At 33.0% G+C, this 19686-nt stretch overlaps 1 protein-coding gene across 2 annotated transcripts; it reads right to left on the bottom strand.

The window, feature by feature from the left end:
- Positions 1-446: 446 nt before the first annotated feature.
- On the bottom strand, positions 447-9250 carry EloC (transcription elongation factor elongin C). 2 transcript variants are annotated; one of them, XM_085960618.1, is made up of 3 exons: positions 9170-9250; positions 6429-6688; positions 447-831 (listed from the first exon to the last, which is right to left on the bottom strand). In XM_085960618.1, exons 2-3 carry the CDS (start codon positions 6662-6664, stop codon positions 690-692), a joined length of 378 nt encoding a protein of 125 aa, XP_085816744.1. In that variant the 5' UTR covers positions 6665-6688; positions 9170-9250; the 3' UTR covers positions 447-689. The 2 variants fall into 2 exon arrangements, with proteins under 2 accessions (XP_085816744.1, XP_085816745.1); XM_085960619.1 differs by lacking the exon at positions 9170-9250 and adding an exon at positions 8798-9098.
- Between the last annotated feature and the right edge of the window lie 10436 nt (positions 9251-19686).

The following is a 19686-nucleotide window of genomic DNA, read 5'->3' on the forward strand; positions in this document are numbered from 1 at the left end:
ATTATACATCCACATCCACATCAGTTATGTATATTCTACCCATAACACATGAACATTTTAACTAGTATACAAAGTATTGCCATGCTTAATTAATTAATTAATTAATAGGTTTATATTGTAAATCTATGCATTTATTAGAAAAAGGCATGTGAAGTTAGTAGAGTTATTAAAATTTTAAACACAATGACAATAATTATTATTTGTTATTAGGGCCAATTTATAAGTACTCACGATCGTTTTAAAAAAATGTTTCTTGAATCTGCGATAAGCACTCGCCATTTGGCAAAATTAGAGTCAATAAATAAATATGCTAAACCGATTTGCTCCGTAATAAACAGAAATAAAACACAATCAGTGAGCACAACTTTGACACATCGCTAGAATATAAAAAATAGTGTTTACAGCGGAAAAAATAATTTATGGTGGTGTCGATAATAATTAAACTATTAAAAATAAAAGAATTTTTATTTATTTAGATAAAACAAATAACAATTTTAAGTGAACATAGCAGTTTCATGACAATACCAATGGAAAAATTGCCATCCGCAGCAATTTCATCATAAACATGAAACGGTGAACGTATTAATAATAGACAATGAGTAAAGTTGACAATTATTTTAATGTGATGGAAATCCATTGTTTTTTTTTTATTGGTGTGGCGTGCTGTCGGCGTGGCGAGGAGTACTCAGCTAACAGTCGAGGAAGTTGGCAGCCATGAGCAGTTCCAGTGCGATCTCTGGAGCGATAGGAAATTCGGGAATCTCTGTGGAGCTGTTGGTGTAGCGGACTTTATATGTGAAGTACATGCAAACTTTTTGTAGAACGTGTGAACTGGAATAAACGAAAAATCTAAATAAGAACTTATACATATAATAATACAAACGCAAAATATTTAGCTCTCATCGAACAATATCGAAACAATCCGGTATTGTGGAATCCTCAAGATGCTAATAGATAAAGTGCGAAAACTTCTTCTTGGCTACGCGTTAAAACTGTGAACTAACATGCTCCGCCCATTTTTAACCGCACTTCCATTATAAACTAACAAGCTCCTCCCATTTAGTAAACAATAAAGCCTAGAAGCGTAGCCAAGAAGATGTTTTCGCACAGTACCTTTTAATACACAGATAATAGCCTTAAAAACTTCAGAAACAAATTTGCTGATTGCTTGCTTCAAAATTTTAAACAAATATTACAAACTGGTAAAACTATAACCGGCAATGTTCCCTCGAAGGTGTGCGCGCGCACATCTACCAAAATATGTCCGCACACATGTTTTCATCCCCCGCACAGTCCTCACACAAAAATATTGTAAAATAAAGTTTCAAGAAGGGATCACCATATCCGTCCCGGTCTGTCGCTTATTTATTTACTTATATTTTGACTATTATATGTCGATATTCGAAAACTTCATAACCCAAGTGGATTTATTGGAAAATACAAAAAATCACTAAAAATACACTGAATACCCTTAATTTTACCTGGAACACCATTTGGAAAAAGATTCTGTAGACACGCTGCTTTTAACCCTAGCGACAGGTAAGGGGGGGGGCCGACAAAGATCCTGCCTGGGGCCCGGATGTGGGGGTCATGATGTAAATACACAGATATTCCCGAATATTTTGCGTTCGAATTCGTCGAACTTTGAATTTGTCATTAAAAAAGAAATTGTATATGTGTGTTTGTTTGTGGGGGGAGGGGATGTAAATTTTCCGCACCGGATGACGCCAACCCTGCACAGATGCGTTGGTGATCCGCACACACAATAGAAAAATTAGAGGGAACGTTGATCACCGGTGGCTAAAAATCGTAAGGTTAAAGTCAGTTTATCTTGAGCCGATATAGCCGTTCGAAATGTATTATCCTTTGGATTGATGGTGCTACCAAACTGAGCAGATATTTAAAATGCGAAGATATTCGCATAAAATTTCTTTAATGCCAACTTAATTTTTGAGATTGTAGGTCCAAGAGTAGAACATCTTTATCTCTGTTTTTGTAGAAATCGACTCACCAAAAATGGGTAGGTTTATTATAATCTTCTACCAAATAATAAATGAATATGAAAGCAACACTTGCCGCTAATGACATGTTCATTTAACGTTCAGATAAACACTGTGTTCGCAAAGCACATCTTCATTTGAGCGGTTACAGGGTCGCAGAATGCTACTGGTTCGAAAACATAGTGGATACGAGCTTAAGGATTATTTGAAATAACATATGTTGTATGACTTTTTATATATAGGTACTTAATATTGCTATAATGTATACCTACTTGTATAGTAAAACCTTGTGTACCTATTTTAACACTGATTATTCATATTTTTTGTCAATTTTATATTATAATAATAATATGAATTCATAAAAAATTATGCCTTCCGTTCAAAATTGTTTTTGACCACCCAATAAACACATTAATATATTCAATGAATCCAATATCTGTCAGATTTTTGTATCTTTTTACTTTTCTATAAAATTCCATTTTTCCTTTTCCCTTTTCCCGTATTATTAAAAAACAAAAATGAAATACAGTAGAACCTCGATATAACAGAATTTGGATATAACGGACAAAATATCTGGTCCAATGTGAACATTTTTAAAAACATCGTGTTAATGTTATACATGTTTAAATCCAAGTGTCACCGCTTGTAAACAATGATCTGCACATGATAATCTAATAACATTGATTGACAGACAGACATCAGATAATGAAATTCAACTATCGTCGCTATAGGATTGGTTTGTCGAATATCCGTTTTTGTCGAAAGCGACCTTTTAATGCAGAATGATTTTTTGTATCTAAATGGACCAGAACCATCCTTTTCTTTAAATTACATTATAACGAATACAGCATTCATATGCTATAAAAACAACAATTTAAATACCTCCGTGTATTTAAATATAGGATAATGATATTTGTTTTTTTGTCTCCTGAACATTTGACATTTGGTCTATTCGCCAAACCAATCCTACAGCGACGCTATATTACAAAACAGCGGCATTCAAAAATTTGATTCTTTTTTCAAAGCAGGATTACTGAAAGCAAGCGCGTCGACATCGAACATTAACGTTACTCCACAACAAGTGTGTCTGGATATGTCATCCACACAGACTTTGTTTGTGTTTTTATGCAACGGTCTTTTGGCTTTGATGGACACGCCCTCATCGGCATTAGTCCGTTATATCAAGGTTCTATTGTACCAACATTTCGTAATTTGTAATTGAATGTTTGTCAAAATTTTGGTCACTTGAATTTAGAATTTTATTATTGAGGTTCTATCTCACCTCGATAAAGTGTGAAAGTGATACAATACGCCATGTACTTTTATAGTATTTCTAAAAAGAATTCATCCATCAAGAGTAGGTACTACAAATAAGCTGATTGTAACGAAAATAAAGAGATCCTGATCAATTAACATCTACTGTCCGACAACAAGATCTGGGCAAAAACCGTATGTCGCTAGTGCGGTTAAAAGTAGGTGGAGCTTCTTAGTTTACAGTTTGAACACGTGGACAACGCGTCTCTAACCGGAAGGCGCTTCAATCGAAGTGCGGTTAAAAATGGGAGGAGCGTTAGTTCACAGTTTTAACACGTAGCCAAGAACATCTTGTTGGAAAGTAAATACTACCATTATCGACAAAAAGTAAATTTTAGACACAGGATAATTTTTAAGAGGCAAATAATTTCCAGCAGATGTAGTCGATTCGGGAAGCGTATATTCAAAAACCACCATGCATAAGTGACTGGGCTAGACCAAACATTTCACATTGCTTTTCAATAAATCGTCGCTTAAGAAACAACACCGCGGAAGTCAATTAATAAAAATTGATACCTTTTTTGTGTTTAGTTAAAAGAAACATTTTTTTAACTAAACAACTTTAATTTTCAATTTTTTGAGACGATTTTTGTTTCCCCTGAAAATTTTAATTAATTGACTTCCGCGGTGTTGTTTCTTAAGCGACGAAATGTGGCTTATAATTAAATTCTACGCATAGGTGTTTCAAATATTCTAACCTTCCTTCTCTCCCTTCATGGCTACTAATCATCTCAGATAAATAATGCCCTTAATTGAGTTAGCATTTACTTGGTAGAATTCCATTTTACAGGAAATGAAAATATAATTAATATTCAATTCTACAGGTTTTTAAAAAAGGTTTGTCAATAGCTATTTCGGTTGTAACACCATTATGTGTGATAAGCAAACGTGATAAGCAAAAACAACTTAAATTAGCTAGATCAACAATATACCCTAACGTTAAAGATTCAAATCGTTATTACAAGTCCATTGCATGGCATTATTTCAGACAAACTTTATCAAGAAATTAAACATAGCGTTAACGTAGCATTCAAAGCTAATAATAATCTAGGATTAAACTTAAAAAATAGTAAAGATAAAATCAACAAACTGGAGAAAAGCGGAGTTTATAAAATAACATGTGGCACATGTAGTCTATGCTACATTGGGCAATCTGGCAGGTCAATAAAAACTCGTTTCCAATAACACCTCCGGTCTTTCAGGAACGGTAAAACAGATTCTCAGTTTGCTAAACATTTGATATGTAATTCGCATAGCATCAGTAATAATATGGCGCCGGAATGTTTGCATATATGTAATAAAGGTCTAAAATTGAATTTACTCGAACAGTTGGAAATTAATCGCGAATTATCCAAAGTAATCACATAATTAATGAAAATTTGGTAATGCATTCGTCGCCACTATTAAATATAATTTAAGCACACGAATAATACAATTATTATACTAATAATATTTTAATTGATTAATAATGTCAATCTCGAACACTGTAATTTTGATAAATTTTGATATCCATTAAAAAACCCACTTAGGGTTTTCAAAGTATTAATAATATTACAATTAATAATAAGTGTACAACTTCATAATATTGCTGGAACGAGTAAGAGAATGTATTCTGTCTCTATCTATACACGTGTAGTATTTAAGCAAGGGCAAGCGGCCTATCTGAATAGTCTTGATAATGGTGTTACAACCGAAATAGCTATCGACAAACCTTTTTTAAAAACCTGTAGAATTTAATATTAATTATATTTTCATTTCTTGTAAATAATGCCCTCATAAAATTAATAGCCATACACACTTTTGTTATCATGAAGTTAAGATTATGAAGTTGCTTTTATTACGTAGTCTTCGTAGTCAACACGCTTGCCAAAAATATCAAATATATTAAGCATATTTTCACGATTAAAACCGTTTTTTTTTTCATTTTGGTTTTCGTTTCGGTTCAAGTAAAAATATATAATATCGTCTCTGTTCTGGCAGAACACACTAACTGGAGAATACTAGTTTTGAGTAATTTGACTTTGAAGTTGTTAAAATGTTTGAAATGGTCTATCATGTGAGTTTATTAAGTAATCGTAAAAAGGATGACTTTAAAATAAAGACTGTTTATTTATTAAGAAGGTTTCCAGACGGTAAAGTTTGAAATAAGGAACATTTTGGTATAACTAACTCAATATGTAATTTTTTCGAATTAGTGTCTTCTGCCAGAACAGTGACGATATATCGATTCGGCTCCTTTTTCGTTCCAAAAAAAAAAACGGTTTTTCTGGTTTTCTGAGTGATTAATTTTTAAATGTTTTTATTTGCATTAAAATTTTATTTTCTGCCATAATTTAGAACATTTTATGGTACTTGTATGATTTCCTGGCGCCACGCTCCGAAACCGATGGCTATGCTCCACCGCACGGCCGTAGCCATAATTTTTTAAAATAAATTATTATAAATTATGAGAATTATGCTGAGATGCGCCACACGATCGTGATTGATTTCTTTGCGCCTTGAATTCGACACACATATTCTTACAAATGAAAAACAACAGCGTATTTATTTCGTATACAAATGTGTTTACGCGTGTTTGAATATGTACAGAAGCAAAAAAAAATCATTTATTTTTGTTCATTTCCGGTTTTCGTTCAAAAAAATAACGGTTTTTTCCAGTTTTCGGTTCAGTTCCGATTCAAAGCCCTGGTATAAATAGCTATTGTCATTACCAAAGTAAGTATGTGTATAATTAATAAAATATTGTGTTTTATTTTAATTAGTGAAAGTTTAATCAACCTTATTTATCGTTTATTAACCCTTTTAACGTACACCAATTTGGTATCTTATAATTTATTACTTAACTGCGGCAATAGTTAATTTTAATTAATTTCAGCGCATTGTGCGTGTTAATGTATTTGCAGAAAAATGAACTTTTTTAAATTATCTAAAATGTTACAGCCATATATCTACTAATCATCTAATAACAGATTAACGTTATTTATTTTAAGAGAGAACTTTATATTCAAGAGAAATTGGACTGCTATAAAATCAATGAAGCTTTCCTTATTCTATGCATATCACAGAGGTATTTATTACATTAATGGATACATTGAAAAAGATGAAATATCTCACGGAATCTCCCGGAAGTTAACTTCGTTCGCCTCATTCTCAGCGAACTGGCCTGGTCCACTCAACATGGCCTTGATGGTGCCTGAAGTGAGAGCATGCTCACGCTTCACGATGAACTCGTGCCCATCCGAAGAGATGAGCTTCACGTACATGGCGTCGGGACCTTCGCATCCTCCGAACACTCGCCCCGCTACCACCCCTCCACCCCCCTCCTCAGCATTCACTTGCTCCGTTGACATTGCCCCGAAGAGAGGCGTAGAGTCCTGAAAGTACACAAACATATAATTATTAAAAATTTTAAAAGTTTAAATTTGGAAGAGCTCAAAATTAACTTTCTTTAAAATAATTTTGAATGATGAGAACCATCTCTACTCTTCTTCTACCATCTTCCATTAGGGCTGTACATCAGTCACAAAGTGATCCGACAATACAACCGTACGCAGCGTGAAAATACAAGAAATTATGTGATTTCTTAACGTTAATTTTTCGTTGACTAAATAGATTCGTATTGTGGCTTTCTGTTATATTTTCGTGCTGGGATAAATATTCAGTAGATTGATTTATTTTCTAAGGGCAAGAATAAAAAATTTTAAGTCATAATTTAGTAATTTTAATGTTCAAAATTACTATCTGACATGCGAAAACGTCAGCCGTAGAATCAACGCCATGCCACTTACACTTAGCGAGGTGTCATGTGTCTGATAAAATCTGACACACTATTTATTGGACAGACGTCTCATGGAATAATATTCTAATTTTAAATAGTCCCGGTATGTGCAATACTTTAAATCAAAAAATAAAATAACCAATTAATAGTTAAATATTATTAAGATACAGTAGGTATAATAAACCAGATGACCACTGCTCTCATTTTTTCGATATTTCGACACAAAGTTTTGATTTTTTTTTACATTGAATTAGGTATAAAGTAATCTCTGAAAATTAGATAAATATATATATATATATATATATTTATGCATATAAAAAATAAACATAATACAGTACTCTCTCAGTAATCCAATTATAGGTACATATATTCATTTTAAACCTTTAAGACTACGTCAAACAGTAAATTTGGACAAACCGCCGTCTGTACATTTATTATATTGCATCAAGCACAGTATACAAAACACAATCCTCTGGGTGCGGTATGCAAGAACATGCCTGCGTATATTTTCGCACTGTGTCATAAATATCTAAATCATAAATTACTACTATACATATCAATTAATTCAGATACCATTTGGATCATCCCGACGATTGTCTCATATAATACACTGTGCTATTAGTAAACTGGAATCATTCTACAGTGGCACCATGGGTACGGCAAATGCGATTTCAGTTGTATTGATATTGTTTGCTGCAATGCCTGTTTCAATGCTATCAAACAATACCGACACAACTAAGGCCTTGTCCACATGGCGCGTTTTGACTCGCACGCAGGAGGTACATGCGACCTCATTGAGCCGTCCACAAGCACTCGCGGCACGATGACTGTCTAGGCGCGGTCGAGGTGCGGGTGACCTCATTGAGATGTCCACGATACGACACGTGCTATGTCGACAAGACCTAAGAATCGCTTAGACCGTACCCACTGTAGAATGATTCCAGTATCATTAGAAATTAAAAGTTGGCTAATATCATGATTTACATAAAAGAGCGAGGGATGGGTTCTCAAGATGATCATGGTGGCGTTTCGACGGAAATATAAAAATCGTAATGTTAAAGAAGATTTTATTTAATCTTTGGTTATACCAGGTACGTAACAGTTTTGTATTTGAGAGGATAATTTTACAAATAATATAAATTTGAAATAAATTTTACAATTTTTGAAAATATACTAACTGTTTCATTGCAATATTGTTCATAAAAATAGATTGGTACTGTCCGGTTATACGGAATACAGCGGAAAACACATTTTGAAAATACTCGATATACTGGATTATTCGTTAGTTTGGGTTAGTTTAGGTTAAACTAACAAATAATCCAGTTTATCGACTATTTTCAAAATACGTTTTCCGCTGTATTCCGTATAACCGAACAGTACCAATAGATTTTATAATTTTCACTCCGTCATACAACTCAACTCAAAATCCTTGTTATCTTGAAAAATCTTGGCAAATAATACAATAATAACATTACCAACACATTAACCTAACCTTGGCATAATAATACAAATTAAATAGACTTTTTGATGAATAAACCTTGAAATCAGCCAGGACATGTTTTTATCTGATATAAGAATCATATTACTGGTCCACAATGAGTACAACTATTGTAGATTCTATAGTTTGTATGAATACTAAGAGTCAGAATAAATTGCCCGCAATGATTGCGAATGATTCTACTCAAGTAAAACTATGTTACTCAACTATGCCTATGTTTATTGTGAAATTCTGGACAAGACTATTTGAAAAACTGTCACATCAAATTGATTTCGATGACTCATGTTCGAGACGGTAAATAAACAGCCAATTTAAAGCGATAGACGAGATTTACGAATATATACGATCGTGTTTAAATGGAGAAGTATCAAATTGTAATCAGAAATGAAAATATCCCGCAGAAAACAATAAATAAACCGGTTCAATGTCAAAGAAGAGCGTCAAAATGTAAGGTTAAAGCAGCCGAGACATTGACCCACAAGGCACGCATTACGTCTCGCACGTGTACAAAAATTTCAGCACAGAGATATGTGCGCATTTAAAATGGAGTTATTACAATAGTAAATGCGTTTTATTTACCTAACTTTCAAACGTCAGACAAGACGACCTTTGACGCTCGGTGCTCGGCGCTCGCTCGTCTCGACGTTCACCAAGAGCAATAGACAATGTCCATAGATAATAATGTGCAGTATGCACACAGTGTTGCCAAGTCAAAATTTGAAATTTCAGTAGAATGTGTAAAAAAAATTCAGTAGATTCGACAAAATATCAGTAGATTTCTGTTTTAGGAAAAATATTTCATCGCGGGCCGCAGGTTCCCAGATTTTCATAGTTGGCTTGTTTTTTTTAGGAAAAATATTTCGTCGCGGGCCGCAGGTTCCCAGATTTTCATAGTCGGCTTGTTTTTTTAGGAAAAATATTTCGCCGCGGGCCGCAGATTCCCAAGTTTTCAAAAATGGCTAGTTTTTTTCCCGGCTGGTGGGAATTTTGTGAAATGAAGAAATATCAGTAGATTTCAGAAAATATCAGTAGATTCAGTATTGCCAAAAATATCAGTAGATCTACTGAAATTTCAGTAGACATGGCAACGCTGATGCACACCATAACCATAGAAAATCCATAGAGAATATTGATGCGATAAATGTTTCCTGTCTGAAAAAAAACAGACCAAAGTTGAATCCGTCGATTATTTTTATTTATATACGTTATGCCGGGTCCACATTGGCAACATGTCGCGCGACAGCCTCGTTAAATTTTACGATAAGTATCGTAAGATTTCTTAAGCAATTATGATAATTATCGTAAAATTTAACGAGGTTGTCGCGCGACATGTTGCCGGTGTGGACCCGGCATTATATAGATTTACGTACATTTTTATCGTAATTTTGATAATAAAACTTGCGTCATTCATCGCCACCAGATTCAAATGTATCGAATTTTACACGTATTTTTGGAATACTGAACTAGGTACATGAAAACTTTTAAATTTTTATTTTATTTTTGTCATTACTTTTGAATATATATTTGTATCGATTAATTAATAAACTTTTCTAGCTATTTTTTGATAACAACTTTAATAGTAGGTTAGAGTAGAGTTGTTTTTATGTTAGATTATAAATTTCTTAACATAAAATGAATATACAATATTTTTTTTTAATTTTAAACATGTTTTGAGCTGTCATAACACACTTGAGGGAATGTGCTGCCAATTACACAAAATTTGACCTATTTTTCATACATAAGATTGTCGCTCAACTGCATAGACTAATGAGTTAAAATATACTTGAAAGTCCACCAACTAGGACTCGCGTGATCTCATCATATGCGTTTGAACAAGTTTATTAGGCCACACGCACTGAGTATGGGTAGTTTGCATCCGAGACTTGAGTACACAAACTGGTGACAGTCTTTCAAACTCACCTCTAATACACACTGATGATATACGTGATATTATGTCATCCAATTCAGTGATTTATGATTATTTGTACCTACTTACTGACTAAAAAAATAAAAAAATGTGCTGTATTAAAATTCTTTATTTTAAAACGAAAATCACAAAAAAAACATTTCTTAAACAATGCTTAAATATTATACTTAACAAAACCTTATTAGATAAGACGTCGCAAATTTGAGCGAAAAATTGTACAGAGTAAAAACCATTATTACTAGTGTTGAAAAATCCAGCATTTCATGACTTTAAAAATCCAGTTTAATTTAAGGTGAAAACAATCATATTTCCAATATGTTTCGTAACACATAATATGTAAGCATTCTAAAGTCAAAACACTTCATCCACTCTTTTTATAGAAGTTTAAATTAAAAAAAAAAAAAACTTATTCCATTTTCGGTCACTGCATAGGTTTATATGACGATATATTCTGTAATGTCAAAAAAGGGTCATTTTTAAAACATATTTTTGTTTATTGATAATTACGAATCATAAAACATATCGGAATAACTTGGCCCGAGAATTTTTTAAATGTATTTTTATGTCCACTAATGATATACTTTCACTCAGTTTTTTTCCGAGCTTAGTTAGACTTTATTACGTACTTATCTGACAAGATTGCATGTAGAGTGAGCGGTCAAGGTAAACAAGCTGCTTCAAAGAAATTCAAATGTACATACTATAGCAGCATAATATGTAATTATATTGAAGTGATTGGACCTATCTGCGGACATCTTTTTTTTTTTTACGAAAACAGTTTATTCCATGTAGACAATTTTAATAAATACCTTTTTCTGTCGGTGCATCAGCTTTTCGATCCAATAATCGTTAATTGAAAACTAAGATTATGAGGTAATATCTGTACCTCAGAGGCAGACGGATGCAAATGCCAAATACCCAATTGTTCAGGAGAGCCAAAAAACAATTTTTATTTTAAACGAATACTCGTAACTTCTAAGAAAATATACATAGAGTGATCATTATTTTTTTTATTCTAATTCAATTAAAGTACTTCTGGAATATGTAAAGCCGCGTTGACACGGTCCAAGTACGATCCAAGTAGACTTGGATAGGAATAATTAGTATGAAGATGTCTCATCCAAGTGACAGCTTCATACTATTTATTCCTATCCAAGTGACAGCTCCATACTATTTATTCCTATCCAAGTTAACTTGGATGAGTAGGACGCGGTCCAAGTAGCTTGGATAGGAATAATTAGTATGAAGATGTCACATACGAGTGCACTTGGATAGGAATAAATAGTATGAAGCTGTCACTTGGATGAGACATCTTCATACTAATTATTCCTATCCAAGTCTACTTGGATCGTGTCAACTTAAGAAAGGAATAAATATAATACAATTTTATATCTAAAAAAAATAAAATAAAAAACGTAGTGTAGATTTGCATCCTTCTGCCTCTTAAGATATTTTGTTAAATGTGGATTTGTATCTTATTTACCTAGCCAAAATAAAACAAATTATAAGTTAAAAAAATTTCTAGGTATAAATATAACAGATTTTTTTTTTTATTATGTATTCATCATCATCACCAGCCTGAATCTATTCACTGCTGGATGAAGGCCTCGCTAATCTCCAAGTTGATTCCACTTCTCTCGTCCCTGTGCGTTGCGTTGCCAAGTTTTTCCGCAGAACTTTATCATTTCATCGATCCAGCGGCCTCTAGATCTACCTTGCGGATGTTTTGTACCTCTTGGATACCACTGGATGAATAAATTTGTCCAACGATTGTTCTTTCTTCGACCTATGTGAGCCCAGCCCATTTCCATTTGAGGTTTATAGCAAACTCTATCACATCATTAATCCTTGTCTGTTCCCATATCCACTCATTATTCTTTTTGTACGTTTGCGTTATGCCCAGCATGCACCTATCCATTCCACGTTGTGCTACTCTAAGTTTCTGGAACTCTCTTTTACTTAGGGTCCATGTTTCACACGCATGTGATTACGGAGAGTACACACTGGTTGAACACTTTGCACTTTAGGCACAGTGGGAGGTCATTTTTGAAGAAATTATTCAGGCGGCCAAAAGCACTCCAGCCTAGCTTTACTCTGCGAACAATTTCATCAAATATACATCCATCTATAGACACTTGTGCCAGATAGATGTAGTTTTTCACCTGTTCGAGCTGAATGCCATTGATGAGGATCTCTTTTTGGCCCGCAAAGCAGTTGAACATGACTTTCTTCTTTGACACATTTATTTTCAAGCCTACTTTGTTGCTTACTCCAGTGAGTTCCTGCATTCTGCTTTGTAAGTCTTCTGAGTCTTGCAAACTACTATTTATTGTCATCGGGAAAGCGCAGATGACTCACGTATTCTCCATTTATGGGGGCCCGCGTCATTCCAGTCAAGTGTAGCTGTAAATAGTTTAGGTGAGATTGTATCACCATGTCGGACTCCTTTGCTGATAGGAAATGCGCGATGGTTTATGGAGATGTTGTTGCGCTACGGGGATTCCTTGATTTCTGAGTGCATCGAGTATTGAAAATTTCTTTATGGAATCGAACCCTTTCTCATAGTCTATAAAACCCATGGATAGCGGCAGCTTGTATTCCTGTTACCGCTCTGATTTCTCTGATGACTTGGATATGGTCCATAGTGCTGTATCCTCCTCTAAAGCTCGTTCTCCTGGCTGGTTCTCGTCTAGTACATATTGCAGACGGTTTGAGAGAATTTTATCTTAGTGGATTATTGGATTTGCATCCTTCTGCCTCTAAGGTAGGTATGGCACTTGCATCTTTATTCTATGCATATCTTGGACTAGGACTTTCATCTCTCTCCCTCTAATAAATAAAGCCTTTAGCATGACGATTCTTAAAAAAATCATTTTCCCCAAAAAAGGAGTTGCATCTGTCTGCCTCTGAGGTACAGATATTATGTTGGGGTAGGTTAGATTAGGTTAGGTTATGTTAGGTTTGGTTTGGTCTAAAAAGAAAGTTGTAAAATCTCATGGCCACCTCTGCAGTACATTTACCCTACCACTGGCCAAAAAAACGGGCTAAAAATGTATCATATCATCAGAAAAAATTTCTGAGGCCACCCAAGTTATTCTGCTTAACCAATAAAACCATCACATGCCCGCAGATAGGTCCAATCACTTAAATATAATTACATATTATACTAATGTAGTACGTACATTTCAGTAGATCTAAGAATTTCCATCTAACAAAAGTGCGTGTGTAGATGGCAAGCTAAACGTTATTAAACTTATTTACAAATTAATGTTTAATGGATACATATAAATTATTCCAGCTGTACGTAATATTAAAACGAAAATTTGAAATTTCCACTATACCAATTTTATTTTTCATTAGCAAATAACAAATTCACACCATGCCACATTTGCTCCATAGGAAAGTTGTTCCGGACGGCTAGTATTAATATTATAAAATTAAAAAATTATGTAACACAATCTACTTCTTTGCACATTGTTTTACTATACTTTTACAACACAACATTGCGGATTTCAATACTTTCAGTGACAAGAAGAAAAACGAAATTCATAGATTCTTCATTAAGTCTGGACTAACGCACGGGAAACATTTACATTCGCAGTTTTAAATTTGACTTATGTGTGTTTATACAGGCCTTCTGGAATACTATTTTCTTCACCAAGAAACTATTTCTATTCAAAAATCATTAGCAATATTCTCTCTAATTCTTTAAAATTTCTGGATATGTACTCGTGAAATAAATAATATAGGCAGGCATGAAAAAGGACAGAATTGAAATGCCATAGTGTTGCCAGACATGTGAAAACTTTAGATCATTCATACCTATACAAAAATAATGTGAAACAATTTAATCTTCAATTCACATGTTTCATATGCGATGTGTGCTCCTCTTTAAGCTTGTGTTGGTACATAGCTTAGAGGTAACACTGACCATAAGATAAAATTTAATAACAATGTAACATGTATCCTTTATTGGTAGAAATCAAAATGTTGAAGAAACCCTTCTTATGCCAGATGGAGACTTCTACTTCCCTATAAAAATGAAGCAAGTCCATTCTCAGTTTACTTCACTTTTATATAGGCTCCATTTCTATACATAAAAGGTTTTCTTCAAAATATTTGGTGTAAACCATCTATGCCAAGGCTTTCAATTAAAAAGATGAAACATTAGACCTGCACCAAACCGAGAAAGTCTTCATCCATCAGTGTATTGACGACAAAATAAATGATATTGAATTTTATATGTAAAATAAATACTTGAATTGAGGCGTCTAATTACAAAAGGCGACAAGTCCACAATACAATATTTTCGGGAAACAACGTTTTTATGTTTCAAGCTTCAATTATTTGTATTAACATGAGATTATTTTTTTCATTGTATTCTATGTTGAAATTAGAACCAAATGGTAATTTGTTTCAGCCGATAAACTCTTAAATGTAATAAATACAGGCGAAATAAAATTGGACGTAGCACTATTTGTACCTCACTTTTAAATTTATTCCGCATAAGGCACATATTTCTGTGGCACTGTCACGAGTTTACCAGATGCTACATCATGGGAGATGCCCTTTTTAATATTGAACGTTCCCTTATTGGTTGACTTAAACACGCGCGAAATCAACCAAGCTTTGAATATTATGAAACACGGACTTGGCGCTTTTTGTAATATATCGAGACTTAAAATATTTTTTTTCGTAGAGTTATGTCACATTTTGGAATTTATAGATCAATACATATTGTGTAATATTATACAAAGAATACGTGCGTATTTTTTTCTCGATTTTGACCAAATGTGGACTTATCGCTTTTTGGAATTAAACGCCTCAATTGTTAAATACTAATATTAAATTTTAAAAATATTCAACATTCAACTTATTAATGAAAAATTATTAAATAGGTATTATGTACTAAATTAATTAATATCTCATAAATGCACATTTTGAGGTAAACAAAACTTTAAACAATAAATTGACTTAATATGTAAAATACAAGTTACTATATTACTATTCATCCAAGTCATTGGCCAATTTATGATAAATACGATATTGGTAATTCAAGATACAGTTTTACTACGTTTTCCAAACTATTGAAACAATGGTAGTATTATTTGATGGTTAATTTTATAAAAGTTACAAATTCTTTACATGGGGAAATTAAACCCTTCTAATGGAGGCATCCATTTTCAAAAACAGGTCCACAATTCAACATGTATGACGTTTTCATATTTCAAGCAAAAGTGGTTAGTTTCTTTTGACGATAGCTTTGTATTTTCACATATGCCCGTTTTATTTGCCGATGAACCCTTTGTTGCAATAAATACAAGCAAAATAAATTTGGACATATTTAATTAATTAAACGATTTCTTTAAGTTATGAATTTTTTAAACACTTTCGTGTAATTTAGCGGGTTTCATAAGTTATACGTCATTAAATATTGTATAAAACTTATAGATAGAAAATATATGAATTTTAAGTTAGATTTTGACCATATGGACTTTAATTTGTTTCGTTAGCATTTACATTTTGTCAATTATTTATTATGACTAATAAAATATAACAAATTTAAATGAATACTTCACCTATAAAATGACAATAATTACTTAGAACATTACAATATATCCATATAATTATTAGAGTCATCCATATATGATATTACAGGTGAGGAGGGTGTTTGTAAAAATGTGACATTACGATACCAACGAAATATAAACTCATTATTTTGTGAAAATAATATGTGCCATGAAAACATTATATTCGCACCGTGAGTGTAAAACCAAGGCATCTGCAAAAGACATATTTTGGATATACTAGGGTTTGAAGTCTTCGTTTTGTTAGGACAAATAGAGTTTCTAAAAAAAAAACATAATATTCGGTTTATATCTACATTATATTGCATGTTCTTTCAGTTACTTTACTTTTACATTATCAAGTTCACGACTTTTGCAATTGTTTTGCAATTAATCTCGAAATTGAAAAATTTGCAGATGCCTTGGTTTTACACTCACGGTGAGAATTATGTACCTAGGTATTGAAGTCAATGATTTTCAACGAATTTATTAAAATGAAAAAGTTAAAAATATTAAAAAATCATGAAATTATTTATGGATGATCCCATATCTATTATCCATATTATTATGTATCTATCGTAGTTCTTAAGTATTTTTCATTAATGATTATTCAAATTATTTTAGAAAACAAATCATTTTATATCAAAAGAAAATGTGAAATTAAAGATTTTCATTGCAATGCATAGTCATGCATGCAATTAACTAAAAGTGTATGAATATGCATGCACAACGGAATCACGTGGCAACGCACAGCATTATTGAGAGGAGTGGAATTAACTTGAAGAGGCCTTCATCCAGCAATGGACTGATCCAGGCTGACATTGCTCAATTAATTCAAAAAAATATGGGATCAGAAATTGGCTCACAATTCTGACATCTTTATGAAATTAGTCATTGTAAAAACAGTGTCCAATCTTAGCACTAAAGTAAAAATATATCTAAACATACCACAACGACAGTGAAAAATTGTACTCAACAGATATCATTTTAAAATCATAAAAATGGCACTCTAATTATACAGTAAAAATAAAGTTGCTATGCAACTAAAAAAGTAATTATTATTCACTTACAAATTATTCAATTATTTATAAAGTTCAAACATTTTTTACAAAATTATTGTCAAAGGGTCAAAACTAAATATGTTTATATATGTTACGCCGAATGTGCGAAATTGAATATTACATGAAATGGGCAAAATTTTGCCTAAATCATGAAAAATGCAAGCCCGTTGTCTTATTCATGAATTAGACAAAATATCTGGAGAGTGAGTGAAATCGGCAGTAATTTTTCTGCCTACTTCATGTCTTGGACAAATTAGATACTAGCGCTACGGTGGTATTTTTTGCAACTAAACTAAATGTGTGAAATGCTCGTCGATTGGTCAAAATATACGTATATTGTCTATGGTCGAAATAGGTGGTCGCGCTCCGGTGGTATTTTTTGCAACTAACCAAATTTGTGTCAAATGTCATTGATTATAATATAAAAATATACCAATCAATAACTAAAATGACGTTCATGTCCATTTACTATGCGCAAAAAAAGTAGAACTATAATATGATAACGGATGAATTTTATTTAAAGGTATTTTCGCGATTTGATTCGTGCTTGGGTATCGTACATGCAATGGTTGATTGTATTGTTGACACTTGTTAGCTAACCTCAAAATGGACATTCAGTTGAATAATTCAGAATTTCAAAACCTAATCTAACCTAACCTAACCTAACCTAAGCCAACCTAACCTAATAATATTATATTATGTCCAATTATAACTAATAAAATCATCCGTATTATATTTACTTTTTCTGCTGTCATGTTGACAGTTTAAGAATTCCATGCCCTGGCGACTTCATGTACTCGGCAGAAAATTTACCTTATTCATGAATAAGGCAACAGGCTTGACTATTACATGAATTAGCCAAAATTTAGCCCATTTCATGTAATAGTCAATTTCGCACATTCGGTGTAACATATACATAGCTAATTTTTAAAACATATAATATCTAATTATAAGAAACTAGAGAACTATAAAGTTTTTCTGTACTAAACTATCAGCTAATTTAAAGTACGCCACAGACCACCTGCGAATGATTCGGACAGCTATAGGAAAAAAACAAAATCAAACTTGCGTGACAGTCTGGCGAAGTATGAGAAATTGCAGGGAAAAAATTCATTGTGCAAAAAAAAGCAGCTGACTGTGTTTACTTGATGCCGGGCGAATTTCGCAAGTTTAAAATGATAGTTAATTTATTAGAAATAGTTTAAATTATCATATTTATATTGTTGCATATGAAATATGACAATTATTGTGCAGTTTTGGGCCAAATACCATTCGAAGCGGACTTTTCTCACTGCCTATGATTCTGACAGTTCGCAGCAATGTGATTTTCATAGCCGTCAAAAATCGTTACTTCAGTTAAGATTTAAAATATAAAAATTTAAGTAAACCAATAACAATTATTAATATAATTTGTCTACAATCATCTTCTGATTATTTAATGGAAGAATATTGCTGTTTTATAACGTCTAAATTCGTAAACTGACGCGCCGATATAATGTTAAGATGCAAAATTCGATATGCGTACTTTTCATTAAGAGCATACTTCAGTGAAACGGCAAATAATTTTCAACTATAGGTGCGATGAAATTTCGGACTGGCTGCCAATCGGAGAGCAAAAGTTGAGCTGTGAACACGTCAATTTATTTTGTGATGGCGTCGAGGGGAATTAATTCTTAAATCGTGTGAAGATAACTAAAAAACGTTACCCATTTACTTGAAAAAGAAAACATGTCAATGAATATGTTATTATTATTACTAATAGAACAATAAACATAACATTAAATGGACGCATGTTGAATTTTTATGACAAATTATGTTTTGTTCTTCACGCGCCGTTTGCACAATCTTCGCGTCGCGTAGTCACAACCGTTTTAGACCGTGCCCCAGCTGAAGTATAGCCTTAATATTGCGGATCGGTCTGTGGAGTCCTTAATAGTTTTCTGAATTTATGAATTAATATTATAGAAGTGATCGGGATATCCCAAAAGAATTTGGACTATAAGTAGAAGGAGCCTTATATGCTATTTCTGTTGTAACATTTGAAATTATGTGGCAATCGCATGAAGCAAGTTGGTGAACTTCATAAATATGAACATCACTCAGTTGCCATTCTGATTTTATTACTCACGTAATGGCGGCCATTTTGTATGTTCATTCTTTCAACTAAATAATAATGCCGAAGTGTAGTATTATCGGTTGCTTATCTACTCATTGTGACGGATTGTCTTTTTATATGGTCTACAAATTGGAAAATAAATGTCATAGCAGAAGTGTGAAGTTTTCTGCAAATGAATCTACAATGCGATGTTACTTGTAAGCTAATTTGAGTTAGTCGACCAGTTCTTCAATTTCATACATTTAGACCCTCCTCCCACGGCGCAACTGGTTGGTGATGGAACTCATAAACTGACCAATGTGACGCTTCGCACACGGCGCTACTGAAATCCACTTGAAATAATAATCACATAACCTCAAACTGACAACACGCACGCTGCTGCGTTTACTCGAATATAGTTAGGTTATTTCAATTTTCCTTATATT

This window comes from Rhyacophila brunnea, unplaced genomic scaffold (assembly GCF_057557595.1).
Source record: "Rhyacophila brunnea isolate RB1 unplaced genomic scaffold, BYU_Rbru_1.0 scaffold_12, whole genome shotgun sequence".
NCBI classification, from domain to species: domain Eukaryota; kingdom Metazoa; phylum Arthropoda; class Insecta; order Trichoptera; family Rhyacophilidae; genus Rhyacophila; species Rhyacophila brunnea.